The sequence below is a fragment of the Cheilinus undulatus genome, linkage group 5 (assembly GCF_018320785.1).
Source record: "Cheilinus undulatus linkage group 5, ASM1832078v1, whole genome shotgun sequence".
Lineage (NCBI taxonomy): Eukaryota > Metazoa > Chordata > Actinopteri > Labriformes > Labridae > Cheilinus > Cheilinus undulatus.
The window spans coordinates 23,017,729-23,039,365 of record NC_054869.1 but is presented as its reverse complement, the minus strand read 5'-3'; the positions used below and the strand labels follow the sequence as shown (position 1 = coordinate 23,039,365).

Genomic DNA, 21,637 nt, shown 5'->3' with positions numbered 1-21,637 from the left:
GATCTGGTTGCTACTCTGCTCTTACTTAACTTATACCTGATTGTTTTACCTTCCAGGTGACGAAGGATGATGTCATCACAGTGTCAACAGGATATGGGAGAGGCGTGTCGAATGTGAAGGTGGGTGTGGTTTAGTCCTACAGCAGGTTTACAGTCTATGGTTTAAATTCAACATACCTTAAAGTTTTCTGTGCTTTCAGCTGAAGACAGTTTACTATGAGACCACAGCATCCTCAGAGAAATGTAACTTTGACCTTACGATAGAAGTGGCTGGCCCAGGCAGCACCAACAGTAAGCGTTCAAACGGAACTTCATTGTCACAGCACTTTGTGAACAGTGAAAGTCTTATCCTTTGAATGAGTATTCATTGCAACACAACTTACATCATTACGACACTAACTTTTTTTTTGTAAAATAACTATTCATCTGTCTCTCCGTCTACATGTCTTCCCAGTAATGTAAATTTCTTCTTTTCCTCCTTAGATCCCAGCTCAAGTTCCACTAATCTGGTTGCCTGTGCAAAGTGAGAAAAATGACCCCAAACAAGCTGTATATTTTTTTAAAATGCTATACCTTTTAAAAACCCTTTAAACAATTCCTGCCACCAAGGGGCTCTCAATCAAAAGGATAACAAAAGATGACAAGAAGAGATGCAGTGCTCAGCCAAGCCCAGCTCTATTGCTTACATCTTGTTGAGGCCAACTTTTGAGGGACAACTTTTCAGCAAGGACCCAATGGGGGCTTATTATTATTTTATACATTTTGCTTGAGTTCTCACTATGTGAGTGTGAAGCAAAACTCACAAAATTTGGTATGTGCATCAAGCCTGGTGAAAAATTTTATATAAATCTGAGAAATGGGCATGACCAATTGGCTCAAAAGTGCCCCTTTGCAGTCTGGGGGAGTTAAAATTCTGTAGGCTTATCCAGCTGCTCAAGAGGCACAAAAATGTTTCTTATAGTCACGGTGAATTCCCAGTATTAACTCTGCCACTTTGGCTCAAACGTTGAAAATCTGTCTATTTTGGTCATATCTAGGGCTCCTTCTAGGATTTATTTTGAGTTGAGGACTCTGTTAAAAAGACAATGCCACTCCAAAGGTGGTAGACTTGTGCCTCGTTTCCACATACATATGGTTATGGAGGTAAGTCATGGGAAGTCCATTCATTTCCATGGAAATTTTCGTGATGTCCAACGTGCCTGTGAAACTCCCCCCCTCCGTGATATATTTGACCATAATGTGCCTCTTATATGTTTAAAAATTTTACTTTTGCCGTAGATTTCAGAGAGACCAAGATGCTAACTGGATTACCAGAATACAACAAGTCATATTTATCAGCTGATATGCAGTCAGATTAATCACTTTGATATTAAATATATCATAATTTATCAGTCGTTGTAAGATTGTTTTGGCATGTTAACATATGAATGAACATGAAACTTTTTCACGATTTCTTGAAATGCAATAAAAAACTGTCAGAAGTTGTCCTCCTGATTAATGCTGCACAAAGCAGTGTGGGATTGCTCACAGCAAGTCCCAGGGAGGCCACTTTTGACAGCTTTTCTCCCTCATTATGTACAATTCATCCATCAAATGAAAGCAGTGCTTGACTGTTTACTAAGTATACCTTTTGGAGTGTATTTTTCTTTGAACAAAGTCCGGATTTCAGAAAGTAACAGAGGTGGCCAGTGCCTCTCTACATTTCTTGTAAATTTGTCATGGGACAGCAACAGGATATGGGGTGGGGGGTGAGGTGCATTAAGCAGGAGTTGGGCGATAGAACATGCAGTACAAAACATGAATGAGATACAGCAACAGAGCGGCAGGTTCTAGTCGCAGTTATTTGGCAGTATTTGATACAATATCCAGCATTACATGGCAAAAATAAACATTTTTTTTAATCTTTAAATTTACTGTGTTGCTTTAAACATGAAGTACTTGTATTAAAACTGAGTACCCTTTGAAAAAATATTAATCAAATTAAGTAAACACTTCTGTAAATACTGAAATGTCATCATTTAAGGAAACACTGAGAAAATTTTAAAGTTTAAACAAAACTCTGGGAACAAAATATCAAGATTTTTTTTAAATATCAGATTTCAGTCTTTAAAGCCTCTTAAATTGTATTACCTATTGCCATAATCCTCCACATTAAAAACCTGCACAGGGGCCATGACTAGAACTGATAACTGAACAACACAGTCACATCATGTTATTAAAGACAATCATAACATTTTAAAATAAACGTAGGAAATTTCAAAATGTTGTATATCTGATATGAGCTTGTGTTTATGCGCTGTGTGTGTGTTACAGGTATAAACCGCCTCCTAATGAGGTGTTCACTGAGTCTACTCTGACAGTGATGAAGATTCAGCTGCCAACAGGTGTGGAGGCCTACCTGGAGGACCTGAGACCGGTAAAATAAAACATTGTTTTTTATTAAGAACTCAATTATGACTTTAATCCACAAGCTTCAAAGCATCAGATTTGTTTGGAGCAACAAGAAGCCCGTACCCTTTCTCTCATTAATGCATGAAAAATTTGCCAAATTTTCTCTGCCATGGACTCACATGGACCATATCCAGATCAGTGATACCTAACCCCCTAAAATACACTAGATACATCCGTCTGCGCTCCAGCATGGCAACAGAGCAGAAAGGTTTTAGTTTAAGTCATTGAGAGAGCTTCCACCACCTCCGCTGCACTGCATCTCTGCTCCGTCAGAGCTCCTACAGTCCAGGGCCCTCTGCAGCAGACACCCAGGAGGACTTCTATTTCTGCCGGATGCCAGAGACCTTCGTATAATTTCAGCATGGAGCAGATCGAACAGGGCAGGAAGTATCATCGAAACCAAATTAAAATATCAGAAAAATTTTCAGAAAAAAATACTCTGGTTTGTCACCAGTCAAATACTGGACAGTATTTCCTTTCACTATATCAACAAAAATACATAATGGGGCTTGCAGAGCCCAGCAGGTCAGAGAAGCAAAAAGAAGTGCATTTATTTATAAAGGGTTACTGACCCAAGGTAGGAGCACAGAAATCTACGTGTAAGAACAAAGGACATTCAGAACAATAGCTTCATGTGAGTTTGTTTTATAGCACTTCAGAAGTTTCTACTCTCACGGTCAGGAGTGATTCTGTAACAACCGCGAAACTCTTCAGCCTCACAGGTCTAGAAGTCCAGCGGTGCTGCTCTGTGCTGCACTGCGAACGCAGTCAGTGGGTGTTGATGGAAGGCGGGGCATGCAGTCAAACTACAGCGTAGACGCGCTGAAGCAGAGACGTGTCTAGTGTATTTCAGGGGTAAATGACCACTGCGTCAAGGCCCATGCTCACAGGTGCTGACAATCAGGTGCTAATCAGACACCTGATTGTCAGCTCCTGGGGGTACCAGAAGCTCAAAGTAGCAACAGCAGAATATGATGTTCGGTAATGGCAGAGAAGATTTGGCAAATTTTCCATGGGAGCAACCCACATACTCAGCTCTGCTGCTCATCCCACAAATGCATGTTCCTTACAAATATGGCGCCATTTAAAAGGAAATAAACAGACTCTCCAACAGTATAAGATTTATTGCTAAGAGGCATTGCTACAACAAAGAAATAATCTACCAAACACAATTTCCTTCATTTTTGTGCCAAGTTTAGATGAATGTTGTCTGACCTTGCGTCATTTTTTACCTCTGTGGTACATTTAGGTGGTATTTATGTGTTCATGTTGTACAAAACTGTTGTTTTGCAGTTCAGAGATGCAGATGAGCCGGTCATCTCACACTATGAGCTCCAAGGAAACACCGTGGTCATTCAGATTGAAGCTGTGAGTAACAAATGTACAAGAAAACAACCATTATACCACTTCTTACCCAGAAATCTACCAGCTTAATGCAAAAAGGATCTATATTCTCTTCTTCTGTGGCTTCTTCCTTTTTGATTTTGACCTTTTTTGGTTAAAGTAGAGTTCATGCCACAGTTGTTAGAGAAGAGTTTTCTTCTTAGTTAAGGAGAATCAAAACTTCTCTGAGCTGACTGTCACATACAAATGCACAACAAATTTAGGAACGCTTCTTTTTTTAATCTACAAAATAATGAAACATTTACATTAGAGACAGAATAAGATACACTTTATTTCTCTCTCACTGGTTTTCCAAACTGCTTTAAGTTTTTCATGTACTAGTTAAAGGCAGTAATACTGTTTATAAAATAACACAACAAGGAGAAGTAATTTTTCAGTGACAATTTTTTCCCTATCGCTTTGTGTTGTGATACGATTTTGATTGCTTGCTCCCTTTTGATAATGTCACTTTTTGGTCTGAGGTTCCTTGTGATAACTCTGTTCTGTCTCTAACCTCTGTGTTTGAACTTCCTCCGTTCATTTTTGTAACCCGTGATCACTGGTTTTGGCCACCATGCTCCCTGTGATAACTTCCTGTCTGGTTGCTAGGTACCCTCAGACATCTTCTTGTGCGTTGGTTTCCGAACCAGGATCGGGTTCACAGTGTTGGGCGTCAGTGAGTCGTGGTTTAGCGTCTATGAGCCTCAAGATAAAGGTAAAAAGAGGTCAAGACCTGGTATTTATGCTGGGATTTGTAGTCTTTAAAGAGCAACTTCATCAGTCTGTCAGTGGGATGAATTAAAACTGTCTTTGAATTCAACTCTGACATTTTTTCATTAGCGATGCACGATAGTAACAGTCTGATATCAGTATCGGCAGATATGAACATGAACATTTCTACCGATATATTGGCTGTAGACAGTCTAATCTAGGTGTTTACTTAGATAACTGATTTAACTGGGAAATCCAAGCTCCTAATTTGTGTTCTTGTTTGCAGCAAAGGCTGTATATTTTAAGTTAACTCGGGGTGTTTGGCATTGATCAGAAGATCATGTTTTTATTCTATGTGGCCGTTATGGAGAGCATAATCAGGAATGGGATATCAGCCTGGTGCAATAATCTCTTTGTTCAGTTAAAATTTAAACAAGCTCAAAGAAAATATCTGTCAGGTATCATATAGTTAACTACTTTAATGATAATATAAGTAAGGAAAGCCAAGTTTGAGTCATAATAAGAAGTCATAGTGGCAGTACTCTGTCCCACTATGTAAAGTTTCTTTGAAACTGTTGACCTTTTCCACAGATCTGTCTGATTTACGTCTGACTCTAAAGAAGAGAAACTGTTGGATTGTTACCTTCAATAAAGATGAATTAACACATCTTTTGTTTTTCAGGCAGTATGTGTGTCAAACCTTTCACCTACCAGCAGCAGAAGCTGCAGCGCCTCTGTGTGGCAGAACAGTGTCAGTGTATGACAGGTAACCTCTGCTTGTTTGTTGACTGAAGCCCTCCTCAATCATGATCTGCTGCTTGTTGCCAGATGAGGTTTAAATGTAGCTGTTCAGCATATATTTGATGGGTTATTGGTGGTTATTTGTGTTATTAAATTCAACCATACACTAACCTTCTGTTTTTGTTATCATTTAGCTGCTTGTGCTGCCTACAGAGCAAAGATTGATGCCACTCTGACAGTAGCCAAACGACTAGAGGAAACCTGCCGGCCTCATATCAAATATGGTGAGCATGTGTTTAATGATGAGTGCTATTAACAACTTCATCAACAAAACCTTCAGCTGAACCGAAACCTTTTGAAATGATGGTGCACAAAACAACCAACCAAAGAGAAGTTCTGATAGTACTCTTTCTTTAAGGAAAGAGAAAACGTGCAGAAGCGACTGTGTGTTTGTTAATCACACACCGTATTTCATGTTTATTTGTCTTTTTTTGCTGGTTTTTTCTCTCTGTCATTGCAGCCTACAGGGTTACTGTGAGATCTGCAGCAGCAGAAGGAGACTTTATGACCTACTCAGCCAATGTGAATGAAGTCCTGAAGAGCACAGATAAAGGTGGAAAACATTTTAATCTGATGTACACAAATACATTTAAAACAGTGTCATCCTGTCAGTGTATTTCTTATAGACTGGTTGTTTGGTTTGGCATTGTCACCAGTTTTTCATGAATGCTTATATGTTACACTATGCTATGGAAGTACAAGATTCAAGGTATACATTATGTTTTAAATTACTTCAGTAATTTTGAGGCTGGGCCTTGTTTTATTTGACTAAAAGCTTTCACAGTTGCACCAGTAAATGCCTCAGCCAGCAGCCACGAAACAAGTCAAGATAATCTTTGAAAATGCATCCAATCCAAGTTCACCAGAAGTGTTCCTTTTTGCCACTGAAAAGCGTGCTGTTAATTAACTTGCTTGAAGACATAACAGAAATAGTCTTACAGAGAAAGACACTTACTGCCGAGAGTAAGATGCTTCATTTAAGCATAGACCCTTCTTTACAGGTAAAAGGCCACTTTTAAGCCACTACCTTAGTTGCTGAGGTTATTTGATGGTGTTGAATCATGACCTATTAAAAGTCTCATAAATCTTGATTCAGTGATTGAGACTAACTGTATTCAGCATGTTAAAATTATTGTTTTTAATGATGTCTGCTGGTTTTAGGGGAACACTTTCCCCATTGCCCGTTTTTTAAAAATATGACAGTGTGTGTTAATAAAAAAGGTTTATATTTGCAACAAAGAAAGACATCCTTTTTGTGATGGTTTTTCAACAGTTTTAAAATTAAGCTAAACCTCACACTCTTCAAGTTGATGTACTACTCTGATAATCTCTCTTTACCCCTATAGTAACATTCCTGCCATTGCAGAATGTTTCTTTACTGCAAGCTGAAGAAATGAACAGAAAAAAATTGTGCCAAGTAGTTGTTAAGGTCAAAGATTTTAAAACACCAGAAGGCCCTTTAGAAAATGTTACCTTGATAATTATCAGGTCATGCTGCCCTGTTTTTCTGGTGCATCACTTTTGGTTTCATGACCTTCTTTTTTTGGTCTGTTGTAGATTTTGAAGCGCTGAGTTCAGGGACGGAGGTAGACCTGATTATAAAGGTCACCTGTGGTGCTGTTGATATCCAGAAAAACAAACAGTACCTCGTGATGGGAGCCAGTGGATCAGAGGTCATGTTGGATCAAGGCTTCAAGTCAGTGTCTCTGCACCACTCTCTCACTGTAGTTCCTCCTCTCTGTCCACTTTGATGCGAGTCTGACCCACTTCTTCTCTGGCCTGTTGTATTTTGTTTTATACTTGCTGCAGGTATCGTCTCGCTCTGGACACAGATGCACTGGTGGAGCTCTGGCCAACAGAGTGCAGTTCTCCTGAGTGTTCGGACTACATTGCCAACCTGGAGGAGTACGCTCTGGAACTGCAGTTAACAAGCTGTACAGACTTATAGCTCAGAGTTAGATTCAGTACTGAGAAGGACTCTATGAAGACTTATGAAAAGGAATAAGAAGGAGAAAAGATTAAACCTGTGAAGTATATTTAGTTCAGGAAATGTTAGCTCAAATGTATTTAATTGTCCTTTTCCAAAGTATGCTATGCCAATAAAATGGTTTGACTGTGATGTCTCTGTTGTTTTATCCCATCAGAACACCCTTCATTCAGATCAATAAATCCAGGAAGATGGCATAAAGAAGCATTTTCTGTTATGTTAGTATGAAATAAATTAAAACTGATCCAAATCAATGTAACATCATTACTGAGGGGGAAACTTTAGGAAAAGTTTACTGCTGTTCACTGGTTTGACTCTACTTTGAATCTGTAGTTCTCCTTATTTCAGATGATTTCATACTTTGTAAATCCCTGTTTATCTGCTTTAATAGTTACTTTTTATATGTTCAATAAAAAAAATCACCTTCTAAAGTAGGGCACTTTGTTTAATAGTTATACAGTATGCTCCCAAGACATACCAGTTTTTATGAGTAAAATTTCTAAAAATATCAAATGTACATGAAAATTTCCAAAAGAATACCCTGAATTTTTCAGAAAACTACAAAAAATTGAAAAAAGAAAATGACAGTTAAAATTTTGGGCATGTAGCTCAGCTAGTGGAGCAGGCAGCTGCATGAGAGGGCAGAGGCTATAGTCCTCGAGGCACTGGTCATGAGCTTGATTCCCAGACTTGGTGCATGTTCGGTTCATGTATTCACCTGCTCTCTTTCCCATATTTCCTGTCTCTGTCAGTTATCCTATGAAAATAAAGGCAAAATGCCTAAAGCATAATCTTTAAAAAATCCCAAAGTTCCTGGAATTTTCCATTAAGGTTTCCCAAAAAAGCCTGAAAATTCAAAATAAATTTCCTAAAGAATGTCTCAAAAAATCCCCATGAACTCTGAAGCTTTCTTAAAATTTCTCTCAGAAACTCCCAACATTCAATTCTTTAAACACTCCAAACATTTGTGGAAAAAAATCCTAAGAGTTTATGAAAATTAGAAAACAAAATTGTGAGACTTTTTAAGGTCCAGAAACTACCATAAAGTCCTGAAAATTTCTGGAAAATCCAGAAAAAAATCAATCAAAGCTTTTTGATCATTCCTTAAAACTTCTGCTGTTAATATATATATATCCTTATATTTTCTGGGGAAATTCCTGAAACTGATTAAAATCCTAAACTTTCCAAAACACCCAATTTTAACAACATGATTTAAAAACATTGTAACAATTCAGTTAACAATAATTTGTTTAACAGAACCTTTGCATGAAAGGCCACTCAAAGAAAAATCAAGCTCAGACATGAAAGGCTTTCATAAGGTCATAAAATTTAAAAGGGGTTAAAGACAAATAACCATAAATGCTGTCTATATTCATTGCAACTCAATTGAAGTTGATCTCTGTTAAGAGTTTTTTTTTTTTTTTTTACATAAATTGTTGTGGCATTCTTGATTAAAAAATGAAGTGGGTCCATTCAGACCTGGAACTCTAGCTGAGTAAAAAATAAATACACATATGAACCACACGAGGGTTAAAAGGAACAGGCCTCATACGCAGAAAATGCATGAGCTCCTTTATAAAGACATGGTGTTGCTCCACCGATACAGTAGGTGGCAGACGGCATCTTTACCGTTGGTTGGTGGTCCGCGATGGAAAAAAGAAGAAGAAGGACGAGGTACAAGCATACTAAAAAGAAGCTATTTTGAAACTCGACAGTAAATGTAATGCTTTTTACCTGACAAAGTATATCCTGAGGAACGTGAAATGTTTTAAACAACAATGTTCTACATCAACCAAACCACTCTGTCTGCTATGAAGAACACGAGCGAAGCAGGAAGTAGGTGGAGGAAAACATCCTGTCTGAGCTAGCTACGGCAAGCCGCTAGTGACTTTACATGTGCTTCATCAGTTAGCGACGATTTAGAGTATGTTAAAACCTGTAATTCTGTTTACAACGTGGCTTGTTAACCAATTGTGCTGAAAATGTCATTATTTAGCCTCTCTGCCAAACGAACGGGCTTCGGCGTGTCGTCGAAAATTAGCTGGCTGTCGTCAAACTTAGCAAACAATAATAACTCAGCTTTCAGTCACAAGCGAAGAACCTACATCACAGAAGTAAAGCGACATTTGAGCTCCAAACCACACAACGCCAAGGTGATTTTTTATAATCTATATTACAGTTTGATTCTTTGGTAAAAGCTCAGTTTTGTTAATCGGATGTCACTTCACATAGGTACCAAAGACTGCAACATGGGATCCAGTGAGAGAGGACCAACTTCCTCCGGTAATATTAACAGAATGGAAGTCAACATAATTCAGTTTCTGCATCGTGTGACAAGCGGGTCTCCCAGTGCTTAGATGTGCCTCTTGGATTTAAATATTTGGTTGAAGCTCATCTTAATTGCAATTCAGCTTTTACTGAAACACCAGCTCAATCCCCTCTTGTAACCTGAAACAGCATTTGTGTACTGTAATATTCTTTCGTCCATTTGCCAATTAAAAAAAGTTTTCTAATTAATTAGCAACGAGTTTTGGCTGTAGTCTAAGGCTTGCTTTTTACTACTGTGAGAGTTAAATTTTGTTGAATTCGACAGATGAGGTGGCTATTTGCGTTCCCTTGATTTGCACATTTTTAACTTGTTAAGTAGAGCAGTATTAACTCAAAAATAATCTTTCCAGACAAAAGTTTTCATGAAAAAAAAACAGCAATGACATAAAAAAACATTTCAATTCAAATCAGTGAGGATGACTAAAGGTCAAAGATGACTGGGCATGAGTTATGGCAGTGCAGATGATTTTATGACTTATTTACATATTTTCAACAGCCCTCCCTAATCCCTGCGGACCTGGTTGATAAACTGGAGCGACTGGCCTTGGTTGATTTCCGCACCAAACAGGGACTAGAATGTTTGGAGAAAGCGATACGATTCGCTGATCAGCTTCATTTAGTCGACACGACCGGGGTTGAACCAATGGATTCAGTATTGGAAGACAGGTGTGTACAGTTATACTAAAACAGGGGTCCTTGTTTGCACATTTTCATCACTGTTGAAATTAAATTACGAAGCATGTGATATACAGCTTTTGTTAAGTAGACTGTAAGCATATAAGATGTCTATTCATCCACGTTAAGGGCCTTACACCTGAGGGACGATGCAGTGACAGATGGGGACAGTGCAGAAGAACTGCTTCAGCTTTCCAAAAACACAGTTGAAGAATATTTTGTGGCACCACCAGGTAAGGAAGAAACATCAATATGTTTTAAAATGTGTGTTCAGTTTATGCTAAGCTGCACAGTATTTAATTAATAAAAGGAAAGAATATTATGTTGTACTGGTTAAACTAATATATCTCATGTCCCCACAGGGAATATTCCTCTACCTACGAGGGAGGAGAGGACTGCCTTGCTCAAACACTCAGAGTTCTGATGTTCATTCATTTATCTTTTATATTTATTCATCACTTTTTATTCAAGATGTAATTTGAAATAAAAAAAAGACACTTGTGTCCTAATGCAATGATAGGGACTCAGTTAAGAGACTGCTAATCTCAAGTACTGATGAGCTACATAACCTATTATATACATGTACATCTTAAAAAATTAAAATATAAAAAAGTTCAATTTTTTTTGTCACTCATTTCAGAAAGTTAAAACCATATATTATATAGACTCAACACACATGGAGTGAAATATTTCAAGCCTTTAGTTCTTGAAATATTGATGATTATGCCTTACAGATAATGAAAACCCAAAATTCAGTGTCTCAGAAAATTAGAATATTACATAAGATCAATTTAAAAAAGGATATTTTAAACAGAAATGTCAGGCTTCTGAAAAGTGTGGTTATTTCTATGGACTCAGTACTTGGTTGGGCCTCCTTTTGCATGAATTACTGCATCAATGCAGCGTGGCATGGAGGCGATCAGCCTGTGGCACTACTCAGGTGTAATGGAAGCCCAGGTTGCTTGACAGTGGCCTCCAGGTCATCTGCATTGTTGGGTTTGGTGTCTCTCATCTTCCTCTTGACAATACCTCATAGATTCTCTATGGGGTTAGGCCAGGCCAGTTTGCTGGTCAATCAATCACAGAAACACCATGGTCACTGAACCAGCTTTTGGTACCTTTGGCAGTGTGGGCAGGTGCCAAGTCCTGCTGAAATGAAATCAGCATCTCCATAAAGCTTGTCAGCAGAAGGAAGCATGAAGTGCTTTAAAATTTCCTGGGAGATGGCTGCGTTGACTGTGGACTTAAGAAAACACAGTGGACCAGCACCAGCAGATGCCATGGCAGCCCAAATCATCGCTGTGGAAACTTCACACTGGACTTCAAGCAACGTGGATTCTGTGTCTCTCCACTCTTCTCCAGACTCTGGGACCTTGATTTCCAAATGATATGCAAAATTTACTTTCATCTGAAAACAGGACTTTGAACCGCTGTGCAACAGTCCAGTTCTTTTTCTCCACAGCCCAGGTAAGACACTTCTGACGTTGTCTCTGGTTCATGAGTGGATTGACACGAGGAATGCGACATTTGTAGCCCATGTCTAGGATTCGTTTTGGATTAGGATTTGCTTGACAATCCTTTCAAGGCTGTGGTTATCCGTTATGCTGGTGCACCTTTTCCTACCACATGTTTTCCTTCCACTCAACTTTCTATGAATATGCTTGGATACAGCACTCTGTGAACAACCAGCTTCTTTAGCAATTACCTTTTGTGGCTTACCCTCCTTGTGGAGGGTGTCAGTGACTGTCCTCTGGACATCTGTCCAGTCTGTAGTCTTCCCCATGCTTGGGTAGTCTACTGACCCAGACTGAGAGACCATTTAAATGCCTAGGAAACCTTTGCAGATGTTTTAAGTTAATTAGCTGAATTGGGTTTGACACCATGACTTTCCAATATTTAACTTTCTCACAATATTAAAATTTTCTGACACTGAATTTTGGGTTTTCATTTCTGTAAGCCATAGTCATCAACATTTCAAGAAATAAGGGCTTGAAATATTTCACCATGTGTAATGAGCAAGGTTATAACAGTTTTGGATTTTTCATTAGTTTATGATTTTTTTTCGTTTTCACTTTTTTGTGTTCAATTTCAGTTTAGTTTTTATTAGTTTTGACTGCTGGTTTGTCAGTTTAGTTTTTATTTTGCAAAAATGCTTTGTTTTAGTTTTTAATAGTTTTAGTTTTTTACTGATAGATGTCAGGGCTGAGTAAGCATCATACATTTTAAAAAACATATTAAAACAGGATACTCTTCACTCATTTTATTTATTTAATGATGATGTTTGAATACAACTCCAGACATAAAATTACCTCTATGTAAAGTCTTAACCAATCAGATCAGGCAATTTTACACTCCCAGACTCTGGTGTAGGTGCCAGTCAATATGGTTGTATCAAAGACTACAACTAATGATATTTTGTCTCCATTTTTATTTTATTTAGTTAGTTTTGTAAGCGCACTATACAGTTTTAGTTAGTTTTCGTTTTTTTGGTAAAGTTTTTATTTAGTTTCAGTTTACTAAATTGATATTTGAATTTTAGTTTTAGTTAGTTAGTTTTAGTTAACTATAACAACCTTGGTAAAGAGTCTATATAATATATGGGTTTCACCTTCTAAAATGAGTGACAAAAAATATTGAACTTTTTCCATGATATTGTAATTTTTTGAGATGTACCTGTAAGCCTTAGTAGCCACAGCATCACCCCTTTCAACAAACTCGTACATGCACATGTACATGTACATGCAAGCTCCAGTCAGTGACAGCACAGTTACTATAAACTCTACCACTAGTGATGTTTCGCTTGTGAATGAGCCAATATCAATTGTTTTTAGGGTTGATTTAATAGCTATAGGGATATAAAGAAAACGGATACCCTTAAAAACATATGTTTTCTGAATTCAATAGTCTTTTGGGGCCGGATGAGAAGCCTGATATGTCCTCCGGGCCGCCAGTTAATGATCACTGATGTAGACTGATGGGCAGCAAGAGCCTGGATATATCACTGGTGTTTTTAAGTGGAGACCTACTTACACTGGTGTGTCCACTTCGTCCCATGACACCTTGGAGATGTCGTACAGCAAAGACACTAATTGCTTTTACTGAAATTACCATAATTGAGTAGCTTTTTGTGTACTCGTACTGTTCTTAGTGTAAATGTTCTTTTACTTGAGCACAATAATCTTGTACTTTTTGTATCTTGTACTTACCTGATAAACCTGGTTGGAGATCTATTCTCATGTTATTATTGCCAATAAGGAAAGATCATATTTTACTGTAGAACACCTCAGCATCTCAGTGCTTCAAGTAAACTTTAAATTAGATGCTTTTAACTTTTACTTGAGTAGATTTATAAGCCTGTACTTTTACTTCTACATCAGTAAATGTTAACCAGAGTTGCTGTACTTTTACTTGAGTAGAGTAGTTCTCTACTTTTTCCACCTCTGACTTGCACTTTTACTTCTATTTGCTCCCTACCAACTTTACCAACACCAGGCAGACCTTTATTAGCCATAAAATAGAAGTTGCTGATTGTGCACACAGTGTTTTTATCCCGTAGTTTCGGTTTCATTTCACTTAAAATGTGAGTGATCTGTTTTAGCAACCTGTGGAATGAGGGGCTTCATTACAGTTGCAAACTTATTTGTTGTTTACATGTTGTTCCTTATATGAGCTGCTTTCACACCAACTTTAATAGTACTAAATGTATTCTATCTTTTTAATTTATAATGAGTGATATTACTTATTTGACTTTACATCAGCCTGTAAGTCCATGTGGTAATTCCCTTAAAATCCTGCAGTCAGACATTCAGTTTTTGTTGAACTCGTCAAGTGTTAAAACACGTGTTACTTCCTGCAGTTGTTATGATGTAAGTTCATTGGCTGCATAGTTATGAAGATGCAGTGTCACGTAAGGAGAGGGAAATAGAAACTTATAAAGTCAGAGAAGAGAAAACGAATGTGAGGAGTAGGAGGAGGGGGGCGGGGCTATCAGCTGCTGCAGTTTATAAACAGAGCAGCGCTCAAACCTCTGTCCCAGCTGCTGATCTGCACCGACTACACACCTGTTATCATCTCAACACTTCTAGAAGTTTCCCTGAGGAGTTTAATACGCTAAAACTAAAGGTAAGAAGCTCAACTCCGGAATAGGAGCCACTTTTTTCATTGATGTTTTCTTTTTGTAATTGTTCATGTATGAATACTGATGTTTGTTCATTTGAATTTCACTGTAGGCTTTTTGAGTCATGGAGATAACAATCGTAATGCTGGGTGAGTCCCACAGCCTCACGGTGACCCCTGGCGCCACTGTGGGCTCCCTGAAGATCATGATCCAGGACAGACTCGGAGTCTCCGTGGCCAGGCAGAGGCTGGTCTACGATAACGGACACAGGACTGCCCTCACCGATGATTCCAGGACCGTCAGCTCTTACGGCCTGCAGCAGGGCTCCCGGGTGTCTCTGCTGGTCACCCAGGAGCCGCCGACTTTCCAGGTGTTCCTAAAAAACGAGAAGGGAAAGACGAACACCTATGACATCTCATCGGAGGAGACAGTGAACGACTTCAAGAAGAAGGTGGAGCAGTGGGAGGGCGTCGCAGCGAGTCAGCAGAGGTTGGTTTTCCAGGGCAGAGAGATGACAAGCGGGAGACTGACGGACTATAAGGTGACAGAGCACAGCACCATCGAGCTGATGCTCCGCCTGAGAGGAGGCTGAACACACCCCTGCTCCGTTTAGCTTTAATTCATAAACTGTTTAGATTATTATTTATCATTTGAGTTTCAATGTTGTAGCACAGAGACACAGTAGCAAATACAAATCAAACAAGAAGTGTTGATGGATCTGTAATAGCTCATTTAAGTGACAGTAACAATCAGTGCTGTTGCCTTCATGGTTTTCTCACAGATTTTATTTTAGATAATGCATTCCTCACCCCCTGTGTCATTTATTTAAAACCTGTTTTTTTTTCTTAATTTTGCAAATATGTTGATGGCAAAGTATCATGTTAATGTTGTATTTTCACAAATACATGTTATTTTGTTAATCTGACAATAAAAAGGTACAATTTCCATGTGTCCTTATGTTTCATGCAGGAAGTAATGCTCAAAACTGGAAAAAGTACCAGACTATTATACTCAAGTAAAAGTTTTACTTTGGTGAAGGCCGCCCCTGAGGGGGAATAAAGGGGAGAGCTTTTGGGGTCCCATTTCATAGTTAAGCTGTGATAACCATATTTCATGTTTTGACTTGATAATAACTACACTTGTCAAAGCAGCTATTTAAAAAAAAATAAAACATTTTAGCCGTTCTTCAGAATGTAATCTCCCCGTTTTTAAGCGTTTTTTTAAAACTAAACCCTTTGGAAAGTAACAACAGACTTCAAGGCCTATCCATAATGTGCACAAATGTCAGGGAACCAGAAAATTAAGACAACAAAGGGAAAAATATTAAATAATTGTGACAAAAATGGTTTAAAAGTAGCAACGAAAATAAAAAAAAAATTGGCTTAAAAAGTGAGGATGGGTTACAAGTGGTCGATATTATTTGAAATGACAAAAAATGGGAATAAAAGGTGTGAAAAGGGATTACAAGTGGCAAAAATGGGTTATCAGAAGTTAAATGTGCAGAAAACAATCAGTGAAGAGGTAAAAAGAAGGCCAAAGGGGTTGAATGTGGCAAACAATGGGTGAAAAGATTTTTTAAATAGCAAAAATGGGTTAAAAGTGGCAAAAATTGGTAAAAGAGGTAACAGTGACAAATTGACTAAAGGTAGCAATTAAAAGTAGCAGAAATGGCACAAACAAATCATTTCTATTCTTGGCCCCATTCTTTTTTCATTATACAGTATATGCTGCCACCTGTATAGCCTAGCACAATTTATCTTTCGTTTTTATGTGGGTGATTTGCAAATTGATCTGCCAAAGAAGCCAAAAGGAAGTTTTGCCCAAAATTCTTTGCTCAAATGCATTTCTGATATCAAGCAGTTGTTAGGCCAAGTTTTTGTACTGATCTATAAGTCTACTGAAGTAAAAGTAAAAAGTAGATTATTCAAAGTTTACCGAAGCACTGAGTGGCTTCTTTTGATAGCCCAAAGGGATTTCACAGGGGGATAAGGTCTTTCCTTAATGTGATATAACTACAAGATAATATAAATAATATCAGGTTGTTCATTATAAGGTGTCACCTAAAGTAAATGCAACAGCTGATTTGGGATTAAATGTGTTGACATTTTCTCCTTATGAGCTACTGACCATCACTACTACTAATTACTTTCCATTTTCTTGCTGTTGGCAGACAGCTTGGCCCTCCTTGTTTTGGCTTTTAGTGTTTATGTTTTAACTCAGTACTTGATGTTTTTTAAAATGTAATGAGGCACAATACTTCCCCCAAAATATACTTAAGTAAAAGTGGTGATTTTTAAAAGTACTCAAAAGTATACCAAAAAGCTACTCGATTACAGTAATTTATGTTAATGTCGTTAGTAACTTTTCACCTGTTGTAATGTTGAACTACATAAAAAGCAAACTTAACAATAAAAGATAAAAAATATTGATAGAAAATAGACTTAATTATTTAATTTCAAGTTACATTTTTACAAATTTATCCAGTGCTGTGTAAAAATACATCCTTTTTAATAACTACATGTACTTTTTTCTGGTATATCAAAGGCAGTTAGGTGTTAAGAACATTATAGCAGCATGTTTACTGAGCTCATTCCTGCTGTTAGGTTTTTGTTGGCAGACGATTATCAGAGCTACTGAGTATTGCTGACATGATAAAGAACAGGTGCAAAGTGGTTCAGTAGACAAACAAATCATATTAAAGCCACTGTGAAGAAGCTGATTCTTCAAGGTCAATCTTCTGCAAGTCGGGACGCTTCACTTCCTCACAGATGCTAGGTAGGCGTACCAAAATAAGGCAACCATGTTGGCAAACAGCACCCTAAACTGAAAGCACAAACAGACACAGAGACATATTATCAGTGGTGTCAATATGTGAATCATCATCCATTCAGTGTCAGGGTGCCGTTAAAATGCTTACCTGTACAGGTACGAAGTTGATGTTGATGAACTGGAAGGGAGTCCACACTTTCCAGTTCATCTTTAAAGCTGTCCAGTAACTCGCTCTCATCTTCTTTTCAAAGTCTCCCCAGCCTTTTGCCTAAAACAACACTGCACTTATTATACATTCATTTAATCCCATACATGTGTTTAATGATGAACACAAACAAGTAAGACAGAGGACTTAATACTAAAATAGGAAGAAAAATATTAAATTATTTTGACAGAGGGGTAGCCCACCAATTAACAAATTAGTAACTGGTCAAAGGGAATCTAAAAAAACAGCAATAACAACAAAATCAGCAGTTAAACTGGATTCATGGAGAGTAATGTGTCACACAGGTAAACTCAGTTCATACCAAAAACTCGCAGAGTAACAAACTATTTTAAAACTTCACAGGGGGCAGACGCAGCTATGTAAACTGAGATGTTTCAGATTGAATTGCATGAAAATGTGTGCAGTGAGCCAGCTTAAAGGTCAGATCCCTTTACTTGGCACCAGAATAAGATTTTGTTAAACTAATTAAACTAATTATTTCCATATTTTACTAATCCTTCCAGGTCCACACTTCCAGTCAAATGACCAAATAAACTGCCACCCACCTCTAGTAGCCACTGTAGTTGTCCTAGCACAATCTAATCTGATGTAAACAAGGGTGAATTGATAGCACCGACAGCACTTTTTAGATCTAGAAAAAAGATTAGTCATCCATAGCTTTGCAAACTTTATTCACATATAACCAAAGCACTGAGTGTTGATTTTCAGCTCAGGAATTTGGATGTTAACCTGTAAAGAGCATCAAAGGCAGGCGGTGCTAGCACTGCTAATATTACTCATATTATGTAAACCAACTTTGCTTCATTACAGTGTGAAGTTGTTGTACCGTTGCATTGGTTTACAGGATGTGTTTATGTTTTTATGCCTTTAATCAGAGAAGAGGGCAGTGGAGAGGGTCGGGGATAGTCAGGAAAGGAACCACAGGCCATACTTTAAACCAGGCGGCCCACACACTTGGGATGCAACCTAACCGCTTGGCCATCTGTGCCCTGACATAATGAGTTTAGATAAGTTGGTTGAATGCAGTTAAAAATTGAGTTTTATCGGATGAGAAAATATTCACCTAGAAACATCCCTAGAATCCCTCTGACTGCCAGTGATTCAGTTTGTCAGATGGCATCAGCTGGTTTTAGAACACATCGTCACGTATTTCAACAGCCAATCAATAACACAAACACCAGGGAGGAAGTGAGCTGGTCACGCCAGCACTTGACAAAAGGAAGGATATTTGAAGCCTCAAGCTCACAGCATAAACTGGTACAAGTCCCCTGGTGTTTTGGTGAAGCATCCACTGAAGACCCAAAAGTCTGGATCAGCTCACTTTTTTGTTTTGCTTTTTTGACAAAAGCAAAACTGCAACTGAAGCAAGTAACTTACGATTACTGTACTCATTCAAACGGTTCATTGCCCTGACCACAGAGATATAAACACGTAAGTGGACAGTAAAGCCTGAGTCGTCTCCCATAGTTGCAGTGGTGGAGTGACAAGTTTTCAGAACGTTGCAGACACAAGTTTTAACTTCTCTTGTTGCAAATCTTTGGTCTGAAGTGGGCTTAAGGTATAATGGTACAAGTTGCATTGTGGGAAGTATGGGACCTTTTGTTTTTACCTTTCAGGGAAAGAGATTTTCTGTGATGACCCACCTCGAGAATGTTCATGACAAAGTAGAAGAGGAGAAGAAAGCCCGGGGCAAATATAAGCCGGTCCAGAAGCAATCGTTTGACTATGCAGAGTGGATCAGTGGTGGGCATCCACAACTCCATCAGCTGATAAAAGTAATGGCTCACTGGTCCTGTAATAAACAACCTGCAACAGACAACAGAGGCATGACTGCAGGAAAACAGTTCAAATACCCGGAAGTATATTTAATATTCACTGGGGGCACTGTATACTCTGTTTATGGTTTGCATTCATTGATGGTACTAAATCTAAAGCATTAAAGCTCAGTTTCACACTGTTGAGAGCACACTGATATGTTTACTTTTACTAGAAGAGCCATGAAATGCCCACCACCTTAAATCTGTTTCTGTTCTCAAACTCACCCATAGATGGCATATCGTGCAGCTCCAGCTGTGTCTATCTCATTGACCAGGGCTCCATTTTTGGCCTTTTTTCTTGCTTCCAAAACCTGAGACAGAAGATTTCCTAATGCTGAGAGGATGCCACTGAAAAATATCCAAAAACACAAACAGCTGTTTATAATTTGAAGCAGGTTAATAAATGAGAGGGCAGTTAAATAAAGAGTTATAAAGTCATAGGGGAGGGTCTGTGTGCAGATGCTGATTGGTTAAAGCCACAGTGGAGGGCAGAGTGTGGTCAGTGCAAACAAAGATGCACTTTGATTTCAACATTTAAGTAAGAAAAGCTATCAAATGTCGACATGACTGCGGCTTCTTTCTATCAGCAGTGACTTTATAAACTTTACTGCAATGGTTTGACTCTGACAGTTCTTAAATAAACGACTTCTCATTTCTAAAAAGACATCTGGCAGTGGAAACACGACGCAACAGAGAGGCAGGCTTCAGGATCTGAACAAACAAACCAAAGAGTGAACAAGCAGAGTTACAGACCTGGTTATAGACTTGGTGAGGATGGGGTATTTCTTCAGGAGAAACAGATACTGCTGTAGTAAACGGAAATGTATGGACGCATCCCGGACCTGCACGCTCTGCACAGACATTATCACTGCTGTAACAGTGCCAACATTACCACAACACGACTGAAGTTCAAGAGGAACTCCTCCGAAGTCTTCCTGTCGACGTACTTGCGTCATGTCTGGAGACACGCCTTCACGCTGACATCATGAATTTAAGATTAACGAATTTAACTGAATCTCATAGCTGACCTACTTTTGCTCAACGATGGATAGACATTGACTGAGAAATATATATTTAAATAAGGTCAAAAATAATGGCTTATATTATATGTTTGAGAGACATACATCTAGTGGGGCAGCTGAACTAGAACTTCCTTAACAATTGTTCACTTTGTGATATAAGCATGAAATCTGGTACAGCTATAGCCTAAGGCATTCCCAAAAGATGTGGATATGGAGGCATCAAGAGTTTTCAACATGGCGCCCATGGCAGCCATTTTTCAAAATAACCGTTTTCTCATCAGTTTTCTTATCAGGAATGTTTTTTTTAACTGATATTAAGGACCTAATTAGTTTAATTTAGCTACCATACCATTGGAGAGGGTGGAGGTTTGGTAAGAAATTGGCGGGGCTTAGATCAGAAATGGGTGTGGCTTAAACAGGGGTTGTTTTATTTTTGCAATTTCATATGACACAGAAATTGAAAAGATGGAATAAAAAAACTGAGTTTGAGGTTGTTTTTTAATCCTGAAATTGATACAGTTTGAACAAAAGTTGCTATATTTTGTTTATTAGAAAATTAGAGACACCTCAGAATTTAGCTTCAGATCAATTCTTTTGATCTCAAGAGTAAGAGAACATTTCAAATTTACACTACGTTTTATATGAACTTGAAACTTGAAATAAGTTTAAGATCAGTGTTTTTTCATACAAGACTGAAAGAATGATTTACATTTTACACAAAGTTTTATATAAACTTGAAACTTGAATTGAGTTTCCTATCGATATTTTTGATCACAAGAGAAAAGAAATATTTACAATTTACACAAAGTTTTACATAAACTTGAACTTGAAATAACCTTCAGTGAATCGATGAAAACATTTTTGGGGGGGGTATTTTTCTGGGAGAGTGAGGGGAGTGAGGTGTTTTTTAAAGCGATGTATAAAATGGGGTTAAAAAATGAAAAGAGAGGGAAAGCACTTCTGTCTTCTGTCACAGCAGTCTATTCAACATTCTTCACAGAAACAAAGGGATGTGCAGTTTGTTTCAGCTTTTTAGCACTTGCACTGCCTCACACAACTCTTCTTACAAAAATTGACCTACACCTAGCCCGATCGTTCATCCACTGCCATTTAATTCCCATGCAATTTGTACACCATCCAACTACAGTGTTTAACAAATTTATTAGACCATTACCCAAAGTAAAGTTTATGCCACAGCTGCCCTAAATTAACAGCATTGGTAAAAACTGGTAAAAGCAAAATCATTTTTATGTTTCTGCAATGGTTAATACACCAATATGTAGAAGCTCTTTAAGCCAAATGATATTTTTAATGCTTAAATATCTTTATTATTGTTATCCATGAATTTTCA

At 38.1% G+C, this 21,637-nt stretch overlaps 4 protein-coding genes across 6 annotated transcripts in view; 3 read left to right on the top strand and 1 right to left on the bottom strand.

Moving 5' to 3' along the window:
• Positions 1-7,464, top strand: part of c5 (complement component 5) — a 33,226-nt gene extending 25,762 nt beyond the window's left edge. For both annotated transcript variants that reach the window (XM_041787824.1, XM_041787825.1), the window contains exons 32-42: positions 57-119; positions 200-290; positions 483-522; positions 2,313-2,415; positions 3,744-3,818; positions 4,443-4,548; positions 5,227-5,310; positions 5,480-5,569; positions 5,806-5,898; positions 6,903-7,041; positions 7,155-7,464. In XM_041787824.1, coding sequence (XP_041643758.1) covers positions 57-119; positions 200-290; positions 483-522; positions 2,313-2,415; positions 3,744-3,818; positions 4,443-4,548; positions 5,227-5,310; positions 5,480-5,569; positions 5,806-5,898; positions 6,903-7,041; positions 7,155-7,293 — 1,023 coding nt within the window. In that variant the 3' untranslated portion in view covers positions 7,294-7,464. The remainder of the gene's footprint in view (positions 1-56; positions 120-199; positions 291-482; positions 523-2,312; positions 2,416-3,743; positions 3,819-4,442; positions 4,549-5,226; positions 5,311-5,479; positions 5,570-5,805; positions 5,899-6,902; positions 7,042-7,154) is intronic.
• Positions 7,465-8,951: 1,487 nt separating this feature from the next.
• Positions 8,952-10,953, top strand: gatc (glutamyl-tRNA amidotransferase subunit C). 2 transcript variants are annotated; one of them, XM_041787992.1, is made up of 6 exons: positions 8,952-9,006; positions 9,329-9,485; positions 9,565-9,615; positions 10,157-10,326; positions 10,465-10,568; positions 10,698-10,953. In XM_041787992.1, the coding sequence occupies exons 1-6, from the start codon at positions 8,981-8,983 to the stop codon at positions 10,757-10,759; spliced, it is 570 nt and encodes a 189-aa protein (XP_041643926.1). In that variant the 5' UTR covers positions 8,952-8,980; the 3' UTR covers positions 10,760-10,953. The 2 variants fall into 2 exon arrangements, with proteins under 2 accessions (XP_041643926.1, XP_041643927.1); XM_041787993.1 differs by lacking the exon at positions 8,952-9,006 and having other exon boundaries at positions 9,175-9,485.
• A 1,941-nt stretch (positions 10,954-12,894) lies between these two features.
• Positions 12,895-16,780, top strand: isg15 (ISG15 ubiquitin like modifier). The gene is made up of 2 exons (XM_041788401.1): positions 12,895-14,457; positions 14,565-16,780. Exon 2 carries the CDS (start codon positions 14,577-14,579, stop codon positions 15,042-15,044), a length of 468 nt encoding a protein of 155 aa, XP_041644335.1. The 5' UTR covers positions 12,895-14,457; positions 14,565-14,576; the 3' UTR covers positions 15,045-16,780.
• Positions 16,781-16,888: 108 nt separating this feature from the next.
• On the bottom strand, positions 16,889-20,194 carry pxmp2 (peroxisomal membrane protein 2). Its single transcript, XM_041788400.1, has 5 exons — positions 20,018-20,194; positions 19,490-19,612; positions 19,091-19,253; positions 17,370-17,489; positions 16,889-17,275 (listed from the first exon to the last, which is right to left on the bottom strand). Exons 1-5 carry the CDS (start codon positions 20,125-20,127, stop codon positions 17,207-17,209), a joined length of 585 nt encoding a protein of 194 aa, XP_041644334.1. The 5' UTR covers positions 20,128-20,194; the 3' UTR covers positions 16,889-17,206.
• Positions 20,195-21,637: the final 1,443 nt, after the last annotated feature.